Source organism: Lagenorhynchus albirostris, chromosome 16 (assembly GCF_949774975.1).
Source record: "Lagenorhynchus albirostris chromosome 16, mLagAlb1.1, whole genome shotgun sequence".
NCBI classification, from domain to species: domain Eukaryota; kingdom Metazoa; phylum Chordata; class Mammalia; order Artiodactyla; family Delphinidae; genus Lagenorhynchus; species Lagenorhynchus albirostris.
This window is the reverse complement of record NC_083110.1, coordinates 67,704,196-67,729,060: the sequence shown is the minus strand read 5'-3', so window position 1 is coordinate 67,729,060 and position 24,865 is coordinate 67,704,196. Positions and strand designations below refer to the sequence as shown.

Here is a 24,865-nt window from a genome sequence, read left to right as displayed (position 1 = left end):
AGCTTGGTTTTTCTCTTGCAGCTGCAGTACAAGGCCGACCTCTCGTGGATGAAAGGCGTTGGGTGGCTGACGGAAGGCAGCCTCACTTTGGAACAGGCCAAGAAGGCTGGGCAGCTGGTCAGCGAGGTAACCTGAGCCCAGGCCCCCAGCTTCTAGTCTCTCTCAGCCCAAGTCACCACCGAGAGAGCCACCTTTCCCTCTGATTCCTCCCCCATCCCCAGGCTTATTTTGAGTGAGACTCAGAAGAGCACGTCTTCATTTTGCATGCATAGCACACCCTGAACTAACTTTCATACCCTCAAGCTTCCCGGGGAGGCATTTGTAAGAAGCCAACTAAAAGTAGGAGTTGGATCCAAAGCCTCGTTCAGAACGGTTGTGATATACAGTTAGTCACGTAGGAAACATGTTTGTTGTGTAAGAAGTGTGTGATTCCTTCTGAATCAGAGAATCTGGTGTTTGGAGGTCGGCATTCTCATGGTGCGTGTGCCTTAAACTCACTGCAGACTTCGGGCAAGTCACTCAACACTGCCGATCCTCTTTCTCTCTTATAAAAATGAGAACGTTGGAAAGGATGCTCTACAAAGTCCCCGTGGCTCCAAGCCTGTGCTTCTCTTTATACCGTGTAGAGCTGGTGTTGGCAGCAGGCAGAGGAGGACTTTTGAAGGACATTTCGTTTGGAAATGGGACTATTGCGGGAGCTCTGTTTGGGATCTTCAAAGGGGTTTCTTATTTCGGTGCCAGGAAGGCTGAGTTGGCATTTCTCTCGCATATGGTAATAATAGTGACGATAACAGCTGCCATTTATGGACTGGTAATAATTATGTAACCACTGCTATCATTCATTGATGACTTTGAGTGTATTGCATACCTATTGTTCATTTGTCGCTCACATTTACTATTGCTATGTGAGTAGACACTAGTAGTATTCTAGTAATATCCCCATTTTACATTTGCGAAAGGTGAGAGACAAAACCACATTTCGGTAAGTGGCAGGGCTGGGATCTGTACCCAGTATTTTGGTCCAATACCCCAGCTCTGGACTATTAAACAAAATTGAATCCCCCAAACACGTTTTGTAATTTATTCTCATTTTTCAACTGTACTCATCCTTCTCTCAGACAGAAACACATTGAAAGTTAGAGTGCATAAATAAGGAGGGTTCTCATTACTTAACTTCTCTGAGACCAACTGAAATCCAGGTGGAGCAAAGCCGAACCCCATTTGACTTGGATGGGGTGCAGTAAGGGGACCTTCTGCCTTAGGAATGCCCGTTCCTGTCTCACTTCCTATACTGACTAATTTTCATGCTCCTCAAGGGGCAAGAAGGTATCATTTCCTTTGCCTTTTTCATGTCCCTGCTCTGCCCTGGGCAGAGTGGGTTCTTGGTACCTCCCTACACACTTAGGATTTGACCAATGCAGAGGCTGGGATGCCCGGGAATTTCCAGCCATGGGAGGGGCACTGTGACTTCCTTCAATTACGTAGGGAAGGAGTTTTCCCATTCAACACACTGGAATGAGAAAGAAAAAGTACAAGTCTCTTTGGAATATTTTTTGCAGATTCATTTTTTTCCCGAAGGGAAGAAATTTTGGAGTTTTCCATATTCCAATCCCTATTTTGGGTTCGACTAGTATCGACAACCCTCTTGCTGACAGCACTGGGGGCTCTGCTCGTCTCTGATCTCCCTACCACGTGAAGCTTTGGCTTCCATAAGCCATTCTCAGCAGCCTCCTTTCCCATCAACTCTGGCAACTCCAACGGAAAAGCCAGAGGAACCAGCCTCCGGGAAGGACAAGAAGTCCCCGTGGGGGGACAGAATTAGCACATTCAAATTTTGCCAGTTGCATGGTGGCTGTGAGATGGCAACATGATGAAGACAAGCCCAGTGATCTGGAACACGGAGAGCTGGGAGGGCAAATCCCACCTTGCCACCCACCTGCTGAATGTGACTCTTGGCGCTGCCCTTCGTTAGAGCTGATACTTCCTGGGTCATCCTGACGGCACCGTGAATAACAGTGATGGCGAGCATAGTGAACACTTACTCTGCCCAGGGACTCGACTCATGGGAAGTGTGGCATGGAAGCCTCCGCACCACCCTCAGTGAAGCAGCTTCTATTGTTTTCCACACTGTACAGTCCAAGCCCGAGTGGCTCGGGTGATCCAGTGATGTGCCCAAGGCCGTGAAGCCGAATAGGTAGAGGGGAGATTTGGACCTTGGGATTCATGGTTGTAAAGTCCAAGTTCCCTCCACCTCGCTCTCCTATGTCAGATCTAGGTTTATAAAACGGCTCCATCCCAGGGCTCATGGTAACATACAGCGTTCACAGAAGGGAAAATTCCAGTCCCCATTCAGTAGTAGCAACTCAAACAAGCTCACCAGGGCTGGAAGTCTCAGGTCTGCATGGTCCTCTTTAAGCTATAGGACCAGCTGGAGCATCCCCCCTGGGGAAATGCTTGGGTCACAGAAGGTATGCGTGTGTATGCATGTGTGTGATGGTGGGGACAGCCCGATCCTAATGCTATGGGGTCCCTTTTCTTTGGAAACAGAAAAACTACAGGCAGAGGGTGGACGAGCTGAAGTTTACCAGTGTGGCCGACAGTTCCCAGATGGAGCACGCCAAGAGGAGCCAGGAGCTGCAGAGTGGGGTGAGTCCCAGGCTGCCCTTTCTCTACCGGGCTGCTGTGTCATGGGCCTGGGAACCTCTGGGGACAGCAGCGGGTGCTGCCCATGCACGATCCAGGGACCGAAGAGCCTTTCCTTTAAATAGGCTGGACCCAGCTCTCTATGGGCTTCCAGGCCTCCCTGCCTCACCCACTACACTTCTCCTCTGGTTGTTAAGGGCAGATGTCAACTGACATTCCTTTTCAGCTTTCAGTCTTTCCTAGTTCCTTCTTTCTTTCTCCTTCTTTTCTCTCTTATCAAAGACTCCATAATTCTGGAGCCAGGAGAGAGGAGGATAACATTTGCTTGTGGGATGTGTGCATTTCATGCCCACTTGAGCTCAAATGTGGAAGGTGGGACAACGAAACACCACATATGTTATTTACATGTTAGTGGTCAACGGCCAAACAGGTGTAGCTGCTACCATCTGGCCAGGACATTCCTACCTTTCCTTCCTAGAGGTCCAGGTACACCTGCCAGAAAGCATGCAGTCAGCATAGTTCAGAGTCAGCAGAAAACCACTGCATGGAAACTCAAGCTGGGGAGTGGGAGAGGGTGGAAGAGAGAAAGAGCAGGAGTGATATGGTTTCCACAGAGGACATGTTCACTCATGTTGCCTTTTTGGTTACTGTTCACTTTCCAGGTGTCAGTACCTGTGGAAACATTAGGTTTGATTATGGGGTGCAGGTGACAGGGGATGCTTCTTATTTTTCCCACCTGGGGAGTCTGTGCTCGTCTGAGCCCTCAGGTGGGTTACTTTTTGTGGCCATGGACACTGTGGATGGGAACAGCTTGGGGAAGTCGATGCCTCCTCAAGGGAAAGGTGTGAAAACGAAAACCTTAGAGGGGGTCTCAGGTTGACGCCCCGGCTACATTCTCCTCCCAGCCCCTCACCGCTGCTGCTCCTTCCTGCATCACCTCTTCTGCGTTAAGCCTCGCTTCCTGCACGCTGCCAGCAGCATCAGGTCTGGTTGGTCTGGTAATGGACTTTCCACGTAAGACACAGGGAGCTGAGCGGCCAGCCACCTCCTCCCTTGCCTCCTGCTTCTGACCCGGTGCTCTCTCCCTACAGGTGGTCTACAAAGCAGGGCACGAGCAGTCTGTCCATCAGTACAGCATCAGCAAAGACGAGCCTCTCTTCCTACAGGCCCAAGCCAACGCCGCCAATCTCAGTGAGGTACAGCCAGAGGGAGTGAGCAGCCCAGGGCTCTGCTTCCCTGTGTGTAGGCGCCTGGTCCACAGAACCCACCAGCCATGTCGGTGTGTCTGTGTCAGCTGAGGCTGCGTACGTCTGGTCATTGTAAACAGCTCGTGACCAGTATCTTAGGGGAGGGAAGACCAGCCTTTGGTAGGAATGAGCTGGTGGGAGATTTGAACCACTGACTCTAGGATGGGGTAGGAGGAAGTGGTTATTCCGGGACTGGAGTTAAAACAGCATTAAGAGGGGAGTAAATAAGAGCTCAGACATTAGCTTCAAACTGCCTGGGTTTGATCCTTGTTTCTAACACTCACTAGGTGTGCAAGCTTAACCAGTTTCTTCTCTCTTGGTTGTCCCAAATGGGACATGAGGGCACTCCTAGTCTCCTCGACATTAGGTCGCCTTGAGGCTTCAGCGAGCTGCTATATGCAAAACACTCAGAGGAGCGCTCACAGGGCAGTTGTTCCTTAGACACGAAAGCTTGCACAGTTCCAGCTTTCCTTCTCTGTCTTCTAAGGGGGGGCCTTTCTTGGCTCTTCTGCTTGGCTCCCAGGTCTTTAGGGTCCTGATCCGAGGAATGGGTAGAGGGGAGAATTAGAAGGAGCAACAGAAGCTAAACTGATTCACACACAGAAATGGAGGGAGGCTTCCAGAAGAAAGAACTTGAAATCTGGAGGTGGGGGGCAGGACAAAAAATGGGAGGAACAAAGAAAAGACCCACATGGACTAGAGGCTGGGCTCGGAAAGGAAAAGGGGTGCAGCTGGAGCAGCTGCTGGGCTGGCGGGGTGTGTGGACAGAGATGGAGAAGAGAATTTTCAGACATGCTGCTGTGTGTTGTGCAATGTTATTCCAGCCATGACAAGTCATTAAGACTTCCATGAAGACGCCTAGTATTTTCCAAGTCTTCTGGAGTTCAATTTCTGCCTCTTTTGGCCAAAGCCCTATGTGGCAAGAGGCCTTAAGGCAGGAACAAGAAGGCCTGGTTGTATTCCAGTTACAGGTTTCTCTGGCTCTCAGGGTTTCTACAGAAGGATGTAATAGGTGTTTGCCTCTTGGAGAGGTCATTGAAGAGTCTAAGCGAAGCCCTCTCACATGAGGATGATCTCTTTTCTCCTAAATCCCTTTAGAAACTGTATAAGAGCAACTGGGAAAAGCAGAAGGCGAAAGGATTTGAGCTGCGTCTTGACTCCTTGGCCTTCCTGGCAGCCAAAGCCAAGAGGGACCTGGCCAGCGAGGTAAGCCAGTCCCCAGCTTGTGCTCAACACCACGAATCCTGACATTTACATCTGGGAGAGTCTGAACGTGTCCTGGCAGGTTTTCAGTCTCTCTGAGCCTCAGGGTTCTAATGTGTAAGATGTAGATAAATATGACCACCTTGCAGTGAGATAATCGTTGAAGTGTCTGGTACACTGTCTGCTGCACACTGGCTTTTGGTAAGTCGTAACTGTTATTATGAGCAGTAGTAGTGTGAGTGGTAATCCAAGTCACTCATTTTACAGATAAGCTCATGCCCAGAGACATTCCATGACTTTCTAAGGTTGTAGAGGCCTGCTGATGGTTAAGAGTACAGGCTCTGGTGTCGGATAGACTTGGGATAAAATCCCAACTCCATCACCTACCAGTTTGTGATTTGGGGCAGGTTGTTTAACCTTTCAAAATCTCAGTTAACTCATGGGTAAATCGGTAATTGCAAAATGGTTATGAGGAAATGAAATGAATTGAGGTATATTAAGTGTTCTGTAGTCCAGTGCTGTCTGCTATGAGTCTGATGTGAGATGAGGAGCCTAGGACAGAATGTACGTCAAACTCTGCTTCCTTCATCGAGAAAGTCTTGCTTCCAAAAAAACCCCAATATATATACATGTATATATATTCTGTATCTATTGTGTATATATATATATAGTACATGTATATACAGAAAATATATCCGTAAATGTATATAGATATCAGCTGAACTAAACAGTGGCTTGGCAATGTGGTTGATTTCCGTTATGACACAAGCCCCTTATCTTATCAACTGGTAACATCTTACAAACCAGCACTTGTCTTCAGATGCACTTTGAGTGACACAGATTTATACCATGCCTGGCTCATCGTAAGTGTTCAATAAATTGTGGCAGATATTAATACCGTTGTTCTTGCTGGCAGATTTGAGAGTAGAGCCCAAGTCTCCTGATGGCCACGGTAATGATGATGTTGAAATGATGCCACACACCAGTATTCTGTTACAGTTTTCAAAGCATTTCTATATTTATTCTTTTTTCGGATCCTCATTACTTTTGGCCTAGTGCTTTTTCAGGCCAATGTGCTCCCTTTTGCTCCCCATAACTCCTAAATATTTATATGTACCTCAGTTGTCTTTAATTTGAGCTTCTTTCTGAAACAGCAGTTGTATTTTAGATATTCCGTGTCTTTTTCATTTTGTGATGACTTTCTCTTTATAATATTCTCACTGTTACCAAAAAAGATTATAAAGTGGCTTTCATGAAAGCAACAGGCCACTTAAAAATAAACCCAGAAATACATAGAGATAAGATAGAATTTCACCAGGAAATTGAGAAGACTGTTCTATACCTGAACTTTCAGTTTAGCTCTGAGCTTTCTGGCAGTCCAGGTGTAAAAGGAAATAATGAGTAGTAATATTTTTTTTCACTCTTTGATCAAAGGAAATACATCAGTTGTTCTAAGGAGGCAAGCTTTCTATGACACTAATTCTGATAGGATTCTGTTGTATGGCTTTGCTCTAACTTTCTTGCATGGCTTGATACTTAATTCCTTTAGGAGATGCTAATGTACCCCTGCTCTCTTCCTCTCATTTAGGTGAAGTACAAGGAGAACTATGAAAAGTCCAGAGGGAAACTCATTGGGGCTAAGGGTGCCCAGGGGGATTCGCAAATTAGCCACTCACTGCAAATGTCCAAGCTGCAGAGTGAACTGGAGTACAAGAAGGGATTTGAGGACACCAAATCCCAGTGCCACGTCCCCCTGGACATGATCCACCTCGTGCATGCCCGCAAGGCTCAGCACTTAGCCACAGACATAGGCTACAAGACGGCATCCCATCACTTTACAGCTTTGCCCACAGACATGAAGGTGGAATGGGCCAAGAAGGCTTACGGTTTACAGAGTGATGTAAGCTCTGTGTGTGGGTTTATGTGTGTGTGTGCTGGTGTTGGTGCCAGGGTTTTCCCAAACCCTTCAGGATGTCGTTTATTCTCTGAGATACCTGTTTCTGGATCCCTAAGTGGAAACATTTTAGCTTCCTAGTGCTTTAACTTTTACTCAAACTATGCCCATTTTAGATTCTATACTACCCCCAAAAATCATACAGTTACTCCTTTCTTCTTGGGATTCTGATCTATATATGTTTTCCGTATTTCTTTTTCTTGCAGGGCGGTGGCGACAGTGGGGTGGGAGGCATGTATTTGTGACCTTAACTGTGGCCCGCTCTGGGAGAGCATCCCTGGTACTCATTCTAGTGTTGGTAGTCCCATTTTTAGAAAGGGCACCTTGCTAGTCGTCAACAACCCTCTCCCCTTTCTCGTTATATTCTTTCATCTTCGGTTGACTCTTGCAAGAGAAAGTGGGTGAACCGAACAGGCAGGTCAGTTGCAACCAGACTGTCACACGTGGGCGTGGGGTGGAGGCAGCGCAGACGCACCCTTCCAGGTAGAGCCCTTTCCGGATCGAGAGGTGATATGCTAGTTTTAGAGACGTGTCCACTTAAATGGCTTTCCATTAAAAGTACTCCTTCAATGGCAAGGGAGAAAATGAGAACTACCCCCCGCCCCGCACCGAGCTTCCTGTGAAGGAACTGACACCGTGGGAAGCCTCGAATGTCTTGTGATATTCCCTCAAATAGCTCCCCACCTGGGTTCTGTTGTGAATTCTCATTTTCTTCTCCCCTGCATGTCATTTTAAACAAGAGACCAGGCAAAGCAGACAACGAGGACGGCCTTCTTCCGGAGGCCTGCGTGGCCTGTAATGAGGGATGCGGCTCATTTGGCTCCTGCGGCCCCACCCCCAATAGTGTCGGGCGGGGCCAAAGCCGCTGGCAGCAGGGCGGCTCCAATTAAGCGGGAAATTAATTTACATTTTGGAGCCCTACCTGTGACGGTGCAGAAATAGATAAGACAAAAGTGGCATCTAATTTGACTCAGCCGGCACCAGGGCGACATTGGGGAGCTGTTAACAGCCCTTTAAGTGTCCGCACACCAACAATGGCCTGCCTTTTTTTTTTTCTTTCCTTTCTCCTTTGTCAGAACCAATACAGGGCAGATGTGAAGTGGATGAAAGGCACGGGCTGGGTCGCCACCGGGTCATTAAATGTGGAGCAGGCGAAGAAGGCAGGAGCACTCATTAGCGAGGTGAGATTCCCTGACAGCGTGCAGCAGGCCTGGCTGCATTAGGCGTGCGGCATTTCTGTATAAAATTAAAATAATTTCCACTCAAAAGGCAAAGAAGAAGGCAAAGCTACATGAAAGGCCTCAAAACCCAGACTAAGGCTGGTAATTAGAGGGAAACTACATACCAAACACACCCCAGTAGGGGCCCAGAGAGCCCGGGCCAAAACAAAGTGGGTGACAAATGATATTATGAATAATAATGACAATCAAACAGAGCTCAATTGCTACCCAGCAACGTACCTTTTTAATGAAGCAACACGGGACAGATGATAAAAAGATACATTTATTGCACCTGGAAAGCCCTTTTGTGGCTTCACGCACATTTTCTCCCTTTCTTTCTGCAGCAGGCAGTGTAAACAGTTTTTGAATATTCATGTGGTGTCGAACACGTGACACGGTTCTGGTTCTTTTTTGTTGGAGGGTCTCATTTCTATTTGAATCTCACTCCCATCTACTTGCAGCCAACCTCGCTGGACCCGAAGGCTTATGAAAGGAGCCCTTTCCTCGCATTTTAGGGCAGTATCCCTGAGCAGATCTTTTAAAGATTAGATCAGGGTTCTCAACCTTGGCCCTGTGGACGTTTTGATAATTCTGTGCGGTGGGGCTGTCCTGGGCCTGTGGGATGTTTGGCAGCATCCCTGGCCTCTACGCACTAGATGCTAATGGTACCGTTTCCCATTATACACATCACTTAGACTTCGAGATGATTCCTTCGTGCATCAAAGTCTGGCATCCAAGGGATCTTTTTGGAACCATTTGTCCCACGGTGGTCTTAATCTTCTACCACATTTTGCAAACTTATTCAACAGATTTGCTTATCTTCCGTGCTTTATACTTAGTCCTCAGACTTCAGGAAGGCAAGACATCTTCCAGCAACTTTTCCCAACCATCTCATTCCAGTTTGGCACATTTCCAGTTTAGTGTCAAATTGGATTGGCCTCTAAATTTTCAGACAGAAAGCCAGGCACCGTGAAAGAGCCACAGATGCACACACACCTGTCATTTAAAGCAGGAGTTAGCAAACCTTTTTTTGTAAAGGACCTGATGGTAAATATTTTTCATTTTGTGGGCCACACTGCTTCTGTTGTAACTGCTTACCTCTACCATTGTAGCATGATGCAACCATAGACAATACGTAAGTGAACGGGCATGACTCTGTTCTAATAAATCTTTGTTTACAAAAACAGTTGATGGGTCAAATTCAGCTGGATATTGAACTGTCTTCTTAAGACAACCCAGTATACAAATATCCAACCCAATAAATAAGGAAGTGTTTCTAAAATAATTGTTTGATTGGAGAAAAGATATACTTCATAATCCCATTAAGGTAGCCACTGTTTTCAGTCTACTGGAACTGTAATTAAAAAAAAAAAAAAGGAATGAATTGAAGCATAATTTTCAGAATACTTCAAAATTGGGTATCTAGGACTTTGTTAGCATTTGAATTTCTTGTAATTTTTTTTTTGTTTTACTCAGTCTGTTTCAAACTGTATGATGACTCCTTTCAATAATAGCACCCTTTTTCTTATAACACTTATAGAATTATTGTGTATGTTAACTGAACCGGTTTCTAAAGTGATTAGATAATGTACAGTCACTGACTTAAATGCAAGGGTTTTGACTCTGGTAATTTCTGCCCAGTTCTTTTGTGGAAGGAAAATGGAAAGCTTCAGCTGATCAATGTAACTGTGAGTGTCCTTTCTTGCTTGGGAGACCCGAACTAAAATATGTAAACAACTGCAAGACAGTATTTGAAGGCTATATAAAAAAGCCTTTACTAAGTGTGTATCCTCTAGTATTTTACTGGTATAACCTAATTTTGAGATGTTTTCTTTGCACCAGGTAGAAATACTTTAATGTTAATTGACACGAGGTTATTCTTAAATTGAAACAAATATTAACCTGAAGGCACCTAGGATATAAAGATGGAGGAAGCCGAATAATAATTATGTTCACAAATTCACTCTAATCTCAAGCAACCTATGATTTTCTCTTTCAAATGGCATGAAAGAACAGCACAAAATTCACAGCTTTGATCTTTTTCTGCTCAACAGAAGAAGTACCGTCAGCATCCAGATGCTTTGAAGTTTACCAGTATTAAAGACACTCCGGAGATGGTCCAGGCCAGAATTAGTTACACCCAAGCAGTGGATGTAAGCGATAATGTATATACATTACGACTCTAAGAGTGGGCTCTTCTTTCAACCCTGCGATTGAAGCCCAGGGGTTCTTGGCTTGCTCCTTCTGTTGTTCTAAGGATGAAGGAGCTTCTTATCCTTTGTTGAGGGCTCACCTTAGTGGCGGGGCCTCCTCATCAGGATGTAGATGGGTGTTACCGCTGCTCTTAGGATGCCAAGGAGGGCTCCACCACCCCACTGCCCCATGCTTTCACTCCTCCCCATTTGCATGTCTCCAGGATTTGTCTGTGGTCGAGGTCTTTTCCCCTCTCCTTTTGTTTCGAAGCACTGTTTTCGGACATGGGACTTCTGGGCGAAATTCTTGGTAATTATAACACCTAGGAATTAGAATGCCTAGGGCTCCTTGGGACACACGGCAGGAATTCTTGCTTTCCGAATTCTCCCAAAGACTTTGAAAAGGATTTGGGTCTGATTTATGTACATTAGACTAACTTTCGAGCCATTTCCCATACTCCCTTTATAAAATGAAGCCGAGATCTGGCCTTTTGCCCTCTCAGCGCAGGGTTCCTCGTAAACTAGACGGAATGATGAGGTCCTCTAAAAATTTATGTTAAGACGTGGATTAGCCCTGGTCGGCTGATTCTACTGAGAGGGGCCCCCAGGTCATTGCGCAGGGTGGACGTGCCTTTTAAATATCTTCAGACCATTTAACTTGCCATGCGGGAAATTGACAAAACTTGGTGGGGAGGGCTTTCAAAATGTCTCCCTTGCTTCCCCATTGAACAAATTATTCCTGTTGGCCCTTATTCGACAGGCATTCTGAGATGGCTTGAGTGCCTGTCAGAATATGTTATGGGATGATTTACAAACTTACGGGTTTAGAAATGTATAATTTCTTGACCATCACGCCTTCAGAAGCAGGTTTAATTCTGAGAAACACAGATGGTCAAACAAGAACTTTTGTATGGAAAAAAAAAAAAAAAAAGAAAATAGCTGCTTTTTTCCTTATCCTAACCAACTCTAGGGGGCACTGCTGTGATACGTAGAAACTTGGACACATCTGATAAGATTTGGGATGGAAAAGCCTGGTTTAGAAACTTTCTCTGGTGGCAGATGCCAACTCCACGTGTCATTGCTAACTACTAGAATTATCATAAGCCCAGATAAGAGTTCTAGATGAAGAGCGCCCCAGACCCACCCAGGAAACGTTTATTAGCACAAGATTCCTTGAGGTGGCGGGAGGGTAGGAGGGTAGAAGGTCCAGAGAAAAGCTCGCCTGTGGAAGAGCCATTTTCTCTTGTGCCTGCTGAATTTTGATGTCCTTTCTTAGCCTATAGTTAATAACGACATTACTAGATGTTAACCAGCCATCATTTTCTCATCTGACACCCGTCTCAGCAGCGTGCTACAAGTGGAGTATTAACTGAGAGGGAAGTTTCAGCCTGTCATGTTCTGGGTTGGGAACTAGAACTCCGGAGGGAATGAAGTGCATGTCACCGCGCTTAGCCGTACGAGCCAGGGAGAGGCAGGGCGCCCAAGATCTTGTCTCTGTGCGGAGGTGGCAACTGCAGTGCCCTTGTCTCCTGGAGTGTAACTTGGCTGACGGCTGTATGGGGGAGGCTTCTGTACAATGTACCCACCTTCCTCCAGGTTTAATGCAAAACCTCTCTCCATCCACAGAGGTTATACAGGGAACAAGGAGAAAACATAAAGCATCATTACACACAGACAGCGGATCTCCCGGAAGTCCTGCTGGCCAAGCTGAATGCCATGAATATCAGTGAGGTGAGGCTAATGGAGGAGGGGGGGCTGGTTTTAATTACTGGAGGTTCAGGGACCTGCACAGTTGTACTGCATCCCATGCTCAGAAGCGTCCTGTTCTTCCACACTTGGTTTAATGCTCTGCTGTCACCATGTTGAAATTAGTTGAGATTTCTGAACAAGAGGCCCTATGTTTTCCTTTGCACTGGGCCCTGCAAATTATGTAGCTGGTCCTGCAGAAGATTCAAGCTCATTGATAAGGATGAGACTAGGAAAACTTCCTGAGTGCAAAGGACATTTGTACTGAGGGGCTGGAATATGGGAGCATCGGAATATAGACATCCAGCCAAAGAGAGACTTGGGAGACTTAACTCTTCCCTTCTATCATCCCTATCAGCACCCGCTTTCCTCTTCTTCAGTAGAGACAGTCGTTGATCTTTATTCTCCATCAAGAGCTGTGCCCACGCAGCCTCATGCCTCCTTCTTCCCATCAACTGCTGCTCAGAGCGATCTGGTTCTGACTCCAAAGCTCTTGGTTTTTAAACCCACCCCCATGGCTCTCCCCTCCAGGGGTGGACATAAGGCAGGATCCAACTCTTTGTTGGTTTTTGCTAAGCTACAGTGATCTCTCACTGGGGGAAAAAAACTCCACAAGAAACCAGATTCTCATTCTGATAATGGGAGTTCAGGAAACCACCAGGTCACGGGAGGGTCTTTATTGGTGCACATCTTCTCGGCAGACGCGTTACAAGGAATCCTGGAGCAAACTTCGAGACGGTGGCTATAAACTGAGATTGGATGCCATTCCGTTCCAGGCGGCAAAGGCTTCTGGTGAAATCATAAGTGATGTAAGCCTCCACCTCCATTCCTAGGACAATGTTGAATCCTCACCAATTTTTATTCCCTTTGCCCCTAACCCCTGCCTTCTTTTGCCTGTGGATAACATCCTCTGCTCTCCCAACTGACTGTGAGAAGGAACATGCCTTACAACAACAGCAAAAATCCCCCAGCCAGGGTACAAAGCTGATGCTGGACTGTAAATATGGACCCCCGGCAGATGAAATGCACCCTCCACCAGGCGCTTTCCTAAAGCAAGTCCACGTGAAGAGACTGTTAACAATGTACCCACCTTCCTCCAGTGTGGGCGGCCCAAGCGCTCTCATGTCCTGCCATTTCATATCCCAGCCCTTTAGTCATTGGGAGGCTTGCATATGAAAGAATAGGCCTTTTGACGACTCCCGCGCCTTTTCTTTTAACTCACCCAGTTACTGTCAAAAGAACAAAACATTTTCACCCAATACCCACCTCTTCCATTCCGTGTCCCTTGTCCTCGAGCTGTTACTCTCTCCCGCTCTCTTTCCCTTTAGTACAAATACAAAGAGGCATTTGAGAGAATGAAAGGGCAGATGCTCGGCTCCCGGAGCTTGGAAGATGATATCAGCCTGGCGCATTCAGTGTACGCGAGCTCTCTGCAGAGCCAAGTAAGTGGGAGAGAACGCAGTGGAGCTGGGGGCCCCCCACCTAATGACGCACAGCCGGCAGATATCCTGTGTCCTTCCGGTTGAGGGTATTGGCTCTGTCCTAGCTAGCTAGGTGGCGTGGTCAGGTCCCTTGGCCCCTCTGGGTTTCAGCTTCTTCCTCAGTCAAGTGAGAGATAGGACTACTTGACCCCTTAGCTCCCTTCCAGGCTGGACATTCTAGGGTTTTGACCAGTGACCACACATGGGAGCCTGTGGGCTGGATTTGGACTGCAGAGGTGTTCTGTTGGGTCTGCAGAGCGAATTAATTGCAAAACGGAAAACTTTACGTAAAAGTTTTAGACTTCTGTGCAGAAGCCAGACCTGGATTCCTCAAGACTACTGTTGAAGTTGATTACTGAGAGCCCCATTTAGAAGGGATCTGTACTCTCCTAGTCATGCAGCCACCCCCTCCTCCCCCTCCGCCTCCTTCACTCATTTATGCCACCTGTCTGGCCTGGTGGCATCTGAGTTTGCACCCCTTGATTTGATCCCCTGGATGCGGGCACGTGTGTGTGTACAGTGTCGCCTTGCCCACACATGAGTTGGCTAATGGCTGGGATGAAATCGAATATGTGTCCAACATGTAGCAGAGGACTAAACATTTTACATGCAGTGTCTCATTTAATCATCAACTTATTTCTAGGAGCATCACTTGTTCATCCTGGTTACTGATAAGGAAACCTAGACTCTGAGTGTCTCAATCCCTTGCCCAAGGTCAGCTTGCAAGGGCCAGACTAGAACGTGCAGCTAGCTCGCCATCGCATGCTCTTTCCACAGTTTCACACGTCCTCGTCTCTTTTGTTCCCTGCCTCAGTTTCCCTGTTTCTAACACTTCTCTCCGCTTTCGGTACTGGGGCGGGATTGGACATGAATTGTCCCTGGCTGTATGCTAGGGGTGGGGAGGGTGCGCGGAGGTGGGGGTCGGAGGTTAGGGACGGGTGGCTGGAGCTTGGAGGGCAGTGGGAAGGGTGGAGGAAGAGGCGGCGCTTATGCATCTGACTCCCCAGAAAGCCCAGAGTGAGTTTTGTGGACCTTCAAACGCTCCTCCGAGGACTGGGGCAGAGCTTGAGGTCTGGAAATGGGCCTCTCCCTTCCTCCCTCAGGATGCATGTTGGGCTCTTGGGAATACCCACCCCTCAGAACTGGCTTTTCAAGCATCTGCCCACTGCTCCTGGCTCCCAGATTTACTGGGATGTCATCTGATGTCTGAAGAAGCTCTCCGTTACCTAGCATGAGAGGAGAACCCCTGGTGTCTCAGTCTGAACTTGAGAGGGTGATGGGGAGAAAGCGTGTGGAGCAGGCGGCGGCTTAGCCATGTGTCTTCTTGCCTCTGGAAAATGGGAAGATCTAAGGACTTGAGCAAGGGAACCACTGACATTGTATCTGTCCCTTGAACTTCCGTATTTTCCCCAAGTAGGGGAACCATGGGCCTTGGTCATCCAAGAGCTGGAGATGGTGAGTGGCAGGACCTGGAGACGAGCCCTGCTTGTTAAGCCAGTCGCTGCAAGAAAGGAGCCCTGGCCCTGCCAGGAAAGCCTCCTGGGCTCACCTGGGACAATCGCGTCGCATTGCTCTCCCTCATGGTCCTGATGCAAATGGCGGCTTTGAAATAGCTGCTATTGATCTGTCTGCCCATCTAGGTGAATTACAGGAAAGACTTTGAACACTCAAAGGCACAGTTCCATCTGCCATTGGACATGGTAACACTGGTGCACGCCAAGAAGGCTCAGACCCTGGCCAGCGACCAGGACTACAGACACCCACTCCCCCAGTATACGTCCTTGGCCGAGGACCTGAGGCTCAGCTGTGCCAAGAAAGCTCACAGGTTGCAGAGTGAGGTAAGGGGACCGGGCCTCTCTCTCCAGGCTCTTTTCCTCTTAAATCTGACCGTGAGGCAGTGACCCACAAACTGCTGGTGGCTCAGTGGGGCTTCCGGAGGTGAGGAATCCCGTACCTGGGTTTTCTTTTAAAGCACCTGCCCTGCTTGTTCCTGCCTAGCTCTTCATAAGCACAATTGCACAGATCTGTTAACAGCAACGACAGCAGTTTATTGAGTCCTTCTGCTGAATTCCGAGCATTGTGTTTTCAGGCATTATCTCATTTAATCCTCCAAATGACCCTATATCGGTACTCTTTATCCCCATTTTACAGAGAAGCTATAGTGAGTCTCAAAGAAGTTAAATAGCTCGTGCAAGATCATAAAACTATAAATGAGAAAGTGGGTGCTGGGACTTGGATGGTGTCCAAGGAAGACGCTTTCAAGGCTTATGGTTTTGCATGTTCAAGACTTGCCAACGGTGTTGCCTCTGGCCCCAGCTTGAGCTGGGGGTTCTTCTTAGCGCATCATATGTTCCCAGGCCACCCAACTTCGGAAGAGGCCTGAGATCTGCTGGGAGAGTTGCTCAGAGCCCCTTTGGAACTGACCCACTTCAGGCAGAGGAGAGTGTTGGGCAGAGGGCAGGGAAATAAGGGTCCCAGAGACCCTTCCTGAGTCCTCCCAAGGAGTCTTGGAGGCCTTCACGCCCCCCACCCCCACCCCAATGAGGGCATTTCTAGCTCATGCCACCTGTTTTCTGAAGCAGGCAGGCCCGGGAGCGTTGGGAAGCGTTGGAGGATTTCCTCACTCCCAAGGAGATACAGAATGTGTCTTCCCAACAGGCAGCAGCATCCTTTTTGGTACTCGCCTCATCTCCCAGCTTGCCACCACGTTTCCATGCCGGGAGATTTGCAAGTAACGGACCTCTGCTGGAAAATAAAACAGTCCCCCCAGAACCCTCTTTCTGGTTTGGCAGGGCCTGAGAGCTGAGCGGTGCTCAGATCCGGGTTACTGTTGTCCACTGGAATTTTCCGCCTGTGTACAGTGTTTACTAGGTGACATAAACTGTCAGGAACCCGACAGCAAGTGGAGGAACGAGGGAGCAGCCACGCTCAACTCAGGGGCCCGTTTGTCACTTGAGCAGAGCCCTGGCTTCCCCTGCCTCTTGTTGCCATAGCAATTGGAAGGCGGCACGCACCGGGGCGCCTCGGTGGCCGAAGGGGAGTGAACTTGGGGCTCCCTTTAAACTGTCAGCCCAGGCCCCTCAGGTACACACACCGCCTCCACCCACACAGACTCGGGCCTTTGCCAGATTATTCTGGATTCATTTATTAGTTCTTTCTTAACCCATGATTAATTAATGCCGCCTTCTGCTGCTGGGTTTTGTTTTGAAGACCCATTAAACCATTTCCACATTTGCCCCAAGACAGCTGACTTTCTAACCACAATCCGCTCCAGCGTTTATTTTTTGATAGCCCACATTAAAATAAAAATCCGCCAAGCATCCCTCTAACAGCTACAGAGACAAGTGACAGCAGAATTATTTTCTTCTGACCTACATTTTTGTCTCCCTAATGAGCATTTAAGTAAGAAGCGTGTGTGTATTTGCTGAGTGTGATGTATCTGGAGAGACTGCCTTGGCCTTGAGTTCTGATTATGATGCTGTCTGTCGTGGATCCTTCCTCATTCTGCGAGCCTGGCTTTTCTGATTCCTCTTGTTGTTCCTTGTAGAATTTGTACCGGTCGGACCTGAACTTCATGCGAGGTGTTGCCTGTGTCATTCCAGGCACGTTAGACATTGAAGGGAGAAAGAGAGCATCTGAACTCATCAGTGAGGTAACCAGAGACCAGGACGGGTTGGGGGTGTCAAGTATATTCCACGGTAGAAGTTACACAACAATCTGTTTGTTTCTTACTAAAGCCAGTTAGATGCTACACTGTTAGCAGTGGCAGCTCACCCAGCCTCTCTCCTTACTCCCTTCTCCATTCAGAGTGGATGCCGTTTAAGACAGCTTTGCAGATCTCGAGCCAGTTCCTATATTAACATATAAGAATTCTTTGCTGGATCCTAAGATGTACTTTCCTAGGGTCCCTTTGAAGAGTGGCTTGTGGTACAATGAAAAGAGGGCAGGCTTTGGAGACATATGTAGTGACTGAAATTGCAGGCCAGTACTCATTTGCTGTGTGACCTCAAGCCAGTCACCTGCCCTCTCTGAGCCTCAACCTCCTAATCAGTCAAATGGGAATGCTCAGACCTCTCTCATTTAGTTTTTGTGAGGGTCAGCACTAATCTAAGCCCTGTGCTTCTCTGGCGGCTGTATATGAAATGGTGGCTATAAGCTTGGTGGTAACTTCTTGGTAAATTACCGAAGTCTGGAATTCTAAGCTCTTTGAACTCCTGAGGAATCTTGCCCACCCCTGGGAGGGCTCTGGGATTTCCATTCACGGTAGATAGGCATAATGGAAGGCACTGCGAGCAAAAGGCGATCAGCGTCCAGCCTGGGTGCCTCAGAATGGCTTACGCATTGATTAGAAGCTCTGAGCAAGCGGAATTGGCCTCACTGTGGGAGTTGAGATTTAATTTTGTGCTTTGCTTTTCCAATGAAATCACTAAAGCGAGTGGTTTCTAAACCTCATGGTGCATCAGAATCCCCTTTGGAACTTAAACAAAGTACAGAGCCCACTGACGATTTACTGAATCCCATCCCCTGGAGTGGCATACAGGCATGTGGATTATTTTAAGCTGCACGGTTGTTTCTGGTACCCCCCCAAAGCTGAGGAGCCCAGGGTTTCCAGCGAGCAAAGGAAATTTGGGAGCAAAACGTGAATCTCTATAGTCGTGTTCACATTCGTAGCAAAGGACTAGATCTCCCTTTCCCATTGATAAGTATCTGATTCCATCCGTCCTCTCCTCTCTGCTGCTTCATCCCACTGGGTTCTGAGGTCACAAGAGCAGGGGACGGACTGGATTCTGGGCCACAGACTAGCAGCCTTTGCAAAACGAGGTTTTATAGCTAGTGCTTAATGAGCACGTTCTTCTGCTGCTTTTGCATCTTACCTTGTCTTCTTATTGCCTCTTGTGTGTGAGCTCAGAGTAAATATCGTCAGCATCCCCAGTCATTCAAGTACACGGCCGTGACAGACACTCCCAGCCTCACTCATGCAAAACTCAGCAACCAGATTACAAACGAGGTAAAATCTTCAGACGGCTTTGGGATGGGCTTTTTAAAAACTGCTGGATTGCTAAAAAATATGTGTGAATATTTGTGGGATTGGCGGGGGTCGCGGGAAGGATGGGTGTTTGCATGGAAAGAAAAGAATGTCATTAGATGGAGCCTCAACAGTTTCCAGAAGGAAAAAAGGCCCAGGAAGAAATCTGGTTTAGTCTGTCGTCTCGCCCCCCAAATGTGGTCACGGACCGACGGCATCAGCATCCCCTGGGAGCTTGTTAGAAATACCAAACCTCAGGCCCTACCCCAGACCCACCGAATCCACACGGTCATCTAACAAGATCCTCACGGGTTTCCTTTGCACGTTAAAGTTGGAGACGTGCTGGTCTGCCCTTCGTCTGTTCTAGCTGGGCACATATTGGCTAATCATTTCTCCACTGTCATTCTGATGATGATGATGGGAAAGATTTGTGGTTGTCCAGGGACAGTGATACAGTGTGATGTTTGCCAAGCTTCTTAGTTCTCTGCTTCCTCTTCTCACTCACCACTTACCCAATTATCATTTTAATATTCTAGCAGAGGGGTGGGTCCCAGGGGAAAGAATCTCACTCCATAAAATCATCATTCCAGCTCTACTTCTTCTTAGTGGCCCTCTGACAAGTTTGAAATATCGAGTGAGCTTGGCAGAGAATGAAATTTCGTTTTTAAAATTCTCCTTCTGACTCTAACTTTTCCAAGTCAGTGGAGATTTGGGTATTTACACATTAGTTCCAAGCTTGGGATAAGAAAATCCAAAGGGCTGTGTAGCGTGACATGATCAAGTTAAAATTCCCACTGAACCTTTCTTGCCTGCTTTGTCACTGGGGTGCTGAGGGGTAACAGTGCCTCCTGCAGTGGCCTCTGGCCCTGGAGGACTCAGCAACCACAGATCCAGCTCTAATCACGAGAGCAGATGTTTTCACAACGGCTGAGGCCATGCAGCGCAGCAGTGGTGTGAGTCTGCCCATGGGAGGATCCCGGGATTTTAGTAAAGGATGCAGACTGGGGTTTGGGAACCTCCCTTCCAACCGGCAGAGCTTCTCCTAAATTTCCCAGATCTTAGTATTGTCTTTACACTGTGTCCTCAGCAAAAAAAAAAGAAAAAAGTCTGCAATGGGAAGAACCACCATAGTATTCTTAAAGGTGTTTTTCTTCCCTCGGCCTATTATTGAGCAAAGTATAGGGAAGGGGGAAAATATGTTTTCTTTTATCCATCTTAGGTTGTCGGCTGGGGCTCTGTAACAAAAGACAGATTAACAAGAGAAAAGCATACAAATGTATATAATATAGGCTTTAGGTGGTGCAGGAGTCTTCACAAGGAAATGGAGTCCAGGAGGGAGGGACGGTTAAACCTGAGCGTTTTTATTCTAGGTTTGATGAAGAGTGGACAGTCGTGGGAAAATGTGTAGGGCAAAAGGGGGTGAGCTAAGGGCAGGGAACTGGGGGACACTTAGCGAGGTCTGTTTGTTCAAATGCCTCTCGGTCCTTCCGAGGTCAGAGATGAGCTTGTTCCTTCCCTGTGTCAGAGGGAGGGCAGCTCCCACAGGAGGGGAGAAGGTCAGGGAGAGGTCTTCCATCTCCTGCTGCTCCCAGCTTCCTTCAGCTTAAAATACGCACTATGCCAAGGTACCATATATTGGGGTAACGTGTCCTGAACCCCATCACAAGCAACTTGCAGTTTCTTCCCCATTCCTTTCACAGCACTCAATTTGACTCATTAAGGACTATCTCTGTTGAAAAAAAACATCTTCTCCAGGCTGAAGGTGTACCCATGACCCAGCGAATGGCCTTTTACGAACGTATTTCCCAATTGCAAAGGAGGGAACTCCAGCCCTGCAGAAATGCACAGCACTTACCTTCTTGCCTTTTTTTTTTTTTCTCCTGCCCAGCGCCTCTATAAAGCAGCAGGCGAGGACGCGAGACACCAGTACACAATGACCCTGGGCCTGCCCGAGTTTGTCCGAGCGAAAACAAACGCAGCCAACCTGAGTGATGTAAGCCTTTCCCGTTGCTGAGGTGGAGATGTGCTCCAGGGCCACATGTGTCTGTGTCTGTGATGGGACCTAACAGTGACCCTGGTGACTTTCACAGAAACTTTAAACAATGTATCCTGTAGACACTCATGTGAAATATACCTTACACAGATGTGTTGATACCTGCGTGTCAGAGCCCACTTCCGAGAGGGTGCTAATGAGATTTTCTTTGCAAAATCGAAAGCTTTTGCTTGTCAGGAATTGATTCTGGAACACCACGCTACAAATAAAAGGGGGTAGCATTTGTTCTCTGAGCCATGTAATTTTTTTTTTTTAAAGAAGATCTACATGTGTTCCTACCGTAGGCAAAATACAAGGAGTCTTGGCGGAATCTCCGTGTTCAAGGCTACAAGCTGACAATAGACGCCCTCCCCTTCCAGGCGGCTCGGGTCTCTGGAGATATAGCCAGTGATGTGAGTTGAATGATATGACCTTCCATCCGGCCTAATTTCTGTTAACTTCATGTAAAACAATGTCTACGGCTGATTTTCCTGAATTAAAGCAAATCTATCACCATGTGAGACAGGATGTCACCTGCAGAATATATTAGTTATGAATGAGATTCTTTGACGGAAAGAGGGAAAGAAAGGCCCTGTTAATCAGAAGCTAAATGCAGGCAAAAGTCTCTAGCAGGAAGAAGATTACGATTTATTTCTAATTGCAGTGTCTAGGCAACGATCTCCCCGTAATATGTGAACTGTCCGTTTTCTAACTCCACCCAGAATTAGAAAGAGAACTCGCAGTAGAGATTGTGATTCTGCTTCTCTGTCGTTTCCCGTGTCGGCGGTAGCATTTTCAGCTGTGTTTCAGCCACTCTGTTGATAGCATCCATAGCTTTGGGACATGAAGGTGACTTTCTGTTTCCCACAAACAAATTGCAGAAAATGTAAACTTCAAATAAGTGGATCCTGTCTTTGGGGTTTGATGTTTTGTCAAGTGCAAGGGGATAAAGCACAAGTTTCTCTTTTACCCTTTTTGATAAATTCCTTTTGGGCACAGGACAAGTAAGGGGAGTGGGCCCCTCACTTTGGTTCTAAGGATCTGGTTTTAATTAGATGGGAGGAAGGGAGCAGTGTTTCCACTGTTCCTCCCCCAGGGAGGAAGCCGTGCTCTCAGGCCAGCCTCACTGTGGTTTTTCTTATAATCATCTCCTCCTAGTGTAAGAACAGGTGATTTTCTTACAGTCTGCAAGGAAAACGCATAAACGAAATGTAAGCGTCCCAAATGCCAGCCCCTGACCGCCTGGTGCCCCACCTTCCAGTTTCTCTACAGGCACGACTTTGTGAAGGAGCGAGGGAGGCTGATCGGGGCCCAGAGTGTGAGAGACGACCCCCGGCTCCAGCACTGCCAGCGGATGGGCCGGCTGCAGAGTGAGCTTCAGTACAGGAGGGAGGCGGCAGGCAACAGAGCCCAGTGCCACCTGCCCATGGACATGGTGCCCCTGGTCCACGCCAGGAAGGCCCAGGCCCTGGCCAGCGACCGCGACTACAGGACACGGTGCCACGAATTCACGGCACTGCCCGAGGACCTGAAGATGGCCTGGGCCAAGAAAGCTCACGCCCTGCAGAGTGAGGTAGGAGCGGGGGGGTCCGTGGGTCACACATCAGTCCCCGACCTTCCTCCTCCCGCCAGGCCTGCGTGTAAATCTCTGCTTCTTCCTTAGCCTTTCGGATCCCCCAAATGATTTGCTTGGTCTGTGCCATCTAGGTTGGAATGGTTGGAATTATTCAATCAATCAACACATATTTGTTGAGCACCTACTATGTGGCAGGCATCCCTCAAGGCCCTGGGGATACAGCAGTCAACAAAAGAGGCTAAAAATACAACAGTCAACAAAAGAGTCTAAAAACTCCCGGGGTCACGGAGCTTCCGTTCTGTGGGAGGGAGATAAAGTATAAATGAGGCGTGTAGTACGCCAGATGGAGACCAACAGGGCGGAGAAGTTGGGTCGGGGGGTGTGAGTGTGTGTGTGCGACTTTAAATGGGGGTCAGGGTAGCTCTCACTGCAAAAGTGACATTTGAACAAAGACCCTGAGCGGCAGCAGCCTCAGCATATTTGAGGCTGGAGTGAAGCAAGTGTGTGGGTGGGTGAAGAGGCTGTCGCAGGGGATGGGGATGGGGTCCAAGACAGAGGCTCAGGGCTAGACTGTGTGCAGTAGGCGTGGTGGTGAGGCGAGGAGAAGAACTGCCCCCAGAGCTGACACCCACCGACTGCTTTGCCGGTGCCGGCACCCTCGCTACCGCACTTTGGGGTGGGGGCCGTTGCTGCTCCTGTTTCACAGGCGAGGTCGCGTGGGAGGGGCCGAGGCAGGACTGCCTCCAGAGCCCACACTCCCAGCCCTCCCGCCATCTGGTGCAGGGGAGTCACGCTTCCTACGAGGCAGGTGTGGACGCTGAGGCCCAGAGAGAGGAGGTCCTGGCCCACGCAAGGTCATCAAGCCTGTAGGTGGGTAGCGCCAGCCACTGCCCCCATGGTGGAAGGCTCTGGAGTCAGTCCCAGGCCACTCCAAGCCTCGGCTCCCTCAGCCGGGCCAGGGCCGCGGTGAAAATGTGGTCACGGTCAGCACTTACCGGGCGCGTGCGCATGGCAGGCTCTGCACCACGCGGGCGTCCGTGCATCGCCTCCCCAGCCCCGCGGCTCCCCTAGGAGGAAGGCGCTCTCACGTTAGAGCAGAACCCAAGGGACTGTGGTCACATCAGTCCTTATCATCCATATCAGGGTTTCCCAGCTCAGGCCCTTTTGACCTTTGGGGCTGGATGCTTTGTCGCGGGGGCCTGTCCTGTGCACTGCAGTGTCCCTGGCCTCTACCCTCTACATCCCACAGCACCCCCTTAGCGTGACAATCAAAAATGTCTCCAAATATTGCCAAATGCACCGGGGGACAAATCTGCACCCGATTGAGAACCCGGTTCTCAGTTGAGGGCTGGTCTATATGATGCACTGAGCATGGTGCCTTGTCTGCAGGAACACGCCAGTGGGTGTGAGCATTTCGGGCTATGTTCTCCACCAAGCCTTCCGACTCTGGTGGCCTTCAGAGAAGCGGCTGCTTCTAGTTTGGTTATATTGCACAGGAGAGTGTTGTAAACACCTAACGGATGACTAATTGTGACAACGATTATGTGACTTAATGAACGTCAGGGTCATCTAATTATGCCTCGAGATCTGCTGGAACTGCAGTATCGTGTTGGGCACCAACCAGCAGAGTGTAGAGCAGGGTGAGTTCATCGGTCCCCACTCAGGGCACGTGGTCACTGAAGCACAGCTCAGGACCCACTTAGAAAGCCTTCCGCTTGCTAGAAGGCCACCCTGAGGTCCACGAAGAACTCATAGCATGACTTGGTGCCCAGCCCGGGACCCTCTTGTCGGTGGCCTATTCCTGGGGAGAAGAGAAACCTCCCGGGACAGGACAGGTCCTGAGGAAGTTACAGAGGCCACCGGGGAGAGGTCGGGGGCCAAGCTGGAAGCCCAGCTTCGTCACTCGCTGGCAGTCCTTCCACGGCCACTGGCTTTCTAGGCCTCCATGTCTCCACTGGAAAAGCAAAGAGGTTTGATTTAATTGGTGATCTCAGATTTCAGGATTCATAGATTAATGTTTTTTAAAATGCTGGCATCAACATAATGTCAGACTGTTTGACTAAGTAAGGAACAATACCAAAAACCAAACCCTACCTCAGACTACCATTTATATTATAGTTACTTCTGAAATGAAAGGATATTTTAACACTAAAAAAAAAAAAAAGCCGAAGAGGAAGAACAAACTAAGACAGAGGGTCCTTCCCAAGAAACACTAGCTGGCAATCTTAGACTTCCCAAGAAACGCTAGCTGGCAATCTTAGACTGACATTTTACCAAATGGGAGATGTATTAGAATGGTGTGTGCTGAGAAATTATTGCCTAATCGAAAAATGACTGTGTTATGCTTCACGCATTGTTTTGAAACTTCAGGTTTGTTAAACTGGGGGGTCTTGGACTCTAAGATGCTGTGAACAGTAGCCCGCACAGTGTCCACAGATGGCTCTGAGGCTTTAGTCTTCTCAGAGTCATCGCTGAAAGTCCAATTCCTTGTGGTTATGTTATAGCGAAAGGAGACAAAGGCTTAATATGAGCCCACTCAGTTCAG

The 24,865-nt window shown here is 48.3% G+C and overlaps 1 protein-coding gene across 6 annotated transcripts in view; it reads left to right on the top strand.

Annotated features, from left to right (window-relative positions):
* LOC132507355 (nebulin-related-anchoring protein-like) overlaps window positions 1-24,865 on the top strand; it is a 70,298-nt gene that overhangs the window by 32,994 nt on the left and 12,439 nt on the right. For all 6 annotated transcript variants that reach the window (XM_060126621.1, XM_060126620.1, XM_060126619.1 and 3 more), the window contains 16 exons: window positions 22-126; window positions 2,548-2,646; window positions 3,735-3,839; window positions 4,989-5,096; window positions 6,682-6,993; window positions 8,124-8,228; window positions 10,322-10,420; window positions 12,086-12,190; window positions 12,907-13,014; window positions 13,534-13,647; window positions 15,327-15,524; window positions 17,234-17,338; window positions 18,596-18,694; window positions 20,601-20,705; window positions 21,050-21,157; window positions 22,006-22,317. In XM_060126621.1, coding sequence (XP_059982604.1) covers window positions 22-126; window positions 2,548-2,646; window positions 3,735-3,839; window positions 4,989-5,096; window positions 6,682-6,993; window positions 8,124-8,228; window positions 10,322-10,420; window positions 12,086-12,190; window positions 12,907-13,014; window positions 13,534-13,647; window positions 15,327-15,524; window positions 17,234-17,338; window positions 18,596-18,694; window positions 20,601-20,705; window positions 21,050-21,157; window positions 22,006-22,317 — 2,187 coding nt within the window. The remainder of the gene's footprint in view (window positions 1-21; window positions 127-2,547; window positions 2,647-3,734; window positions 3,840-4,988; window positions 5,097-6,681; window positions 6,994-8,123; window positions 8,229-10,321; window positions 10,421-12,085; window positions 12,191-12,906; window positions 13,015-13,533; window positions 13,648-15,326; window positions 15,525-17,233; window positions 17,339-18,595; window positions 18,695-20,600; window positions 20,706-21,049; window positions 21,158-22,005; window positions 22,318-24,865) is intronic.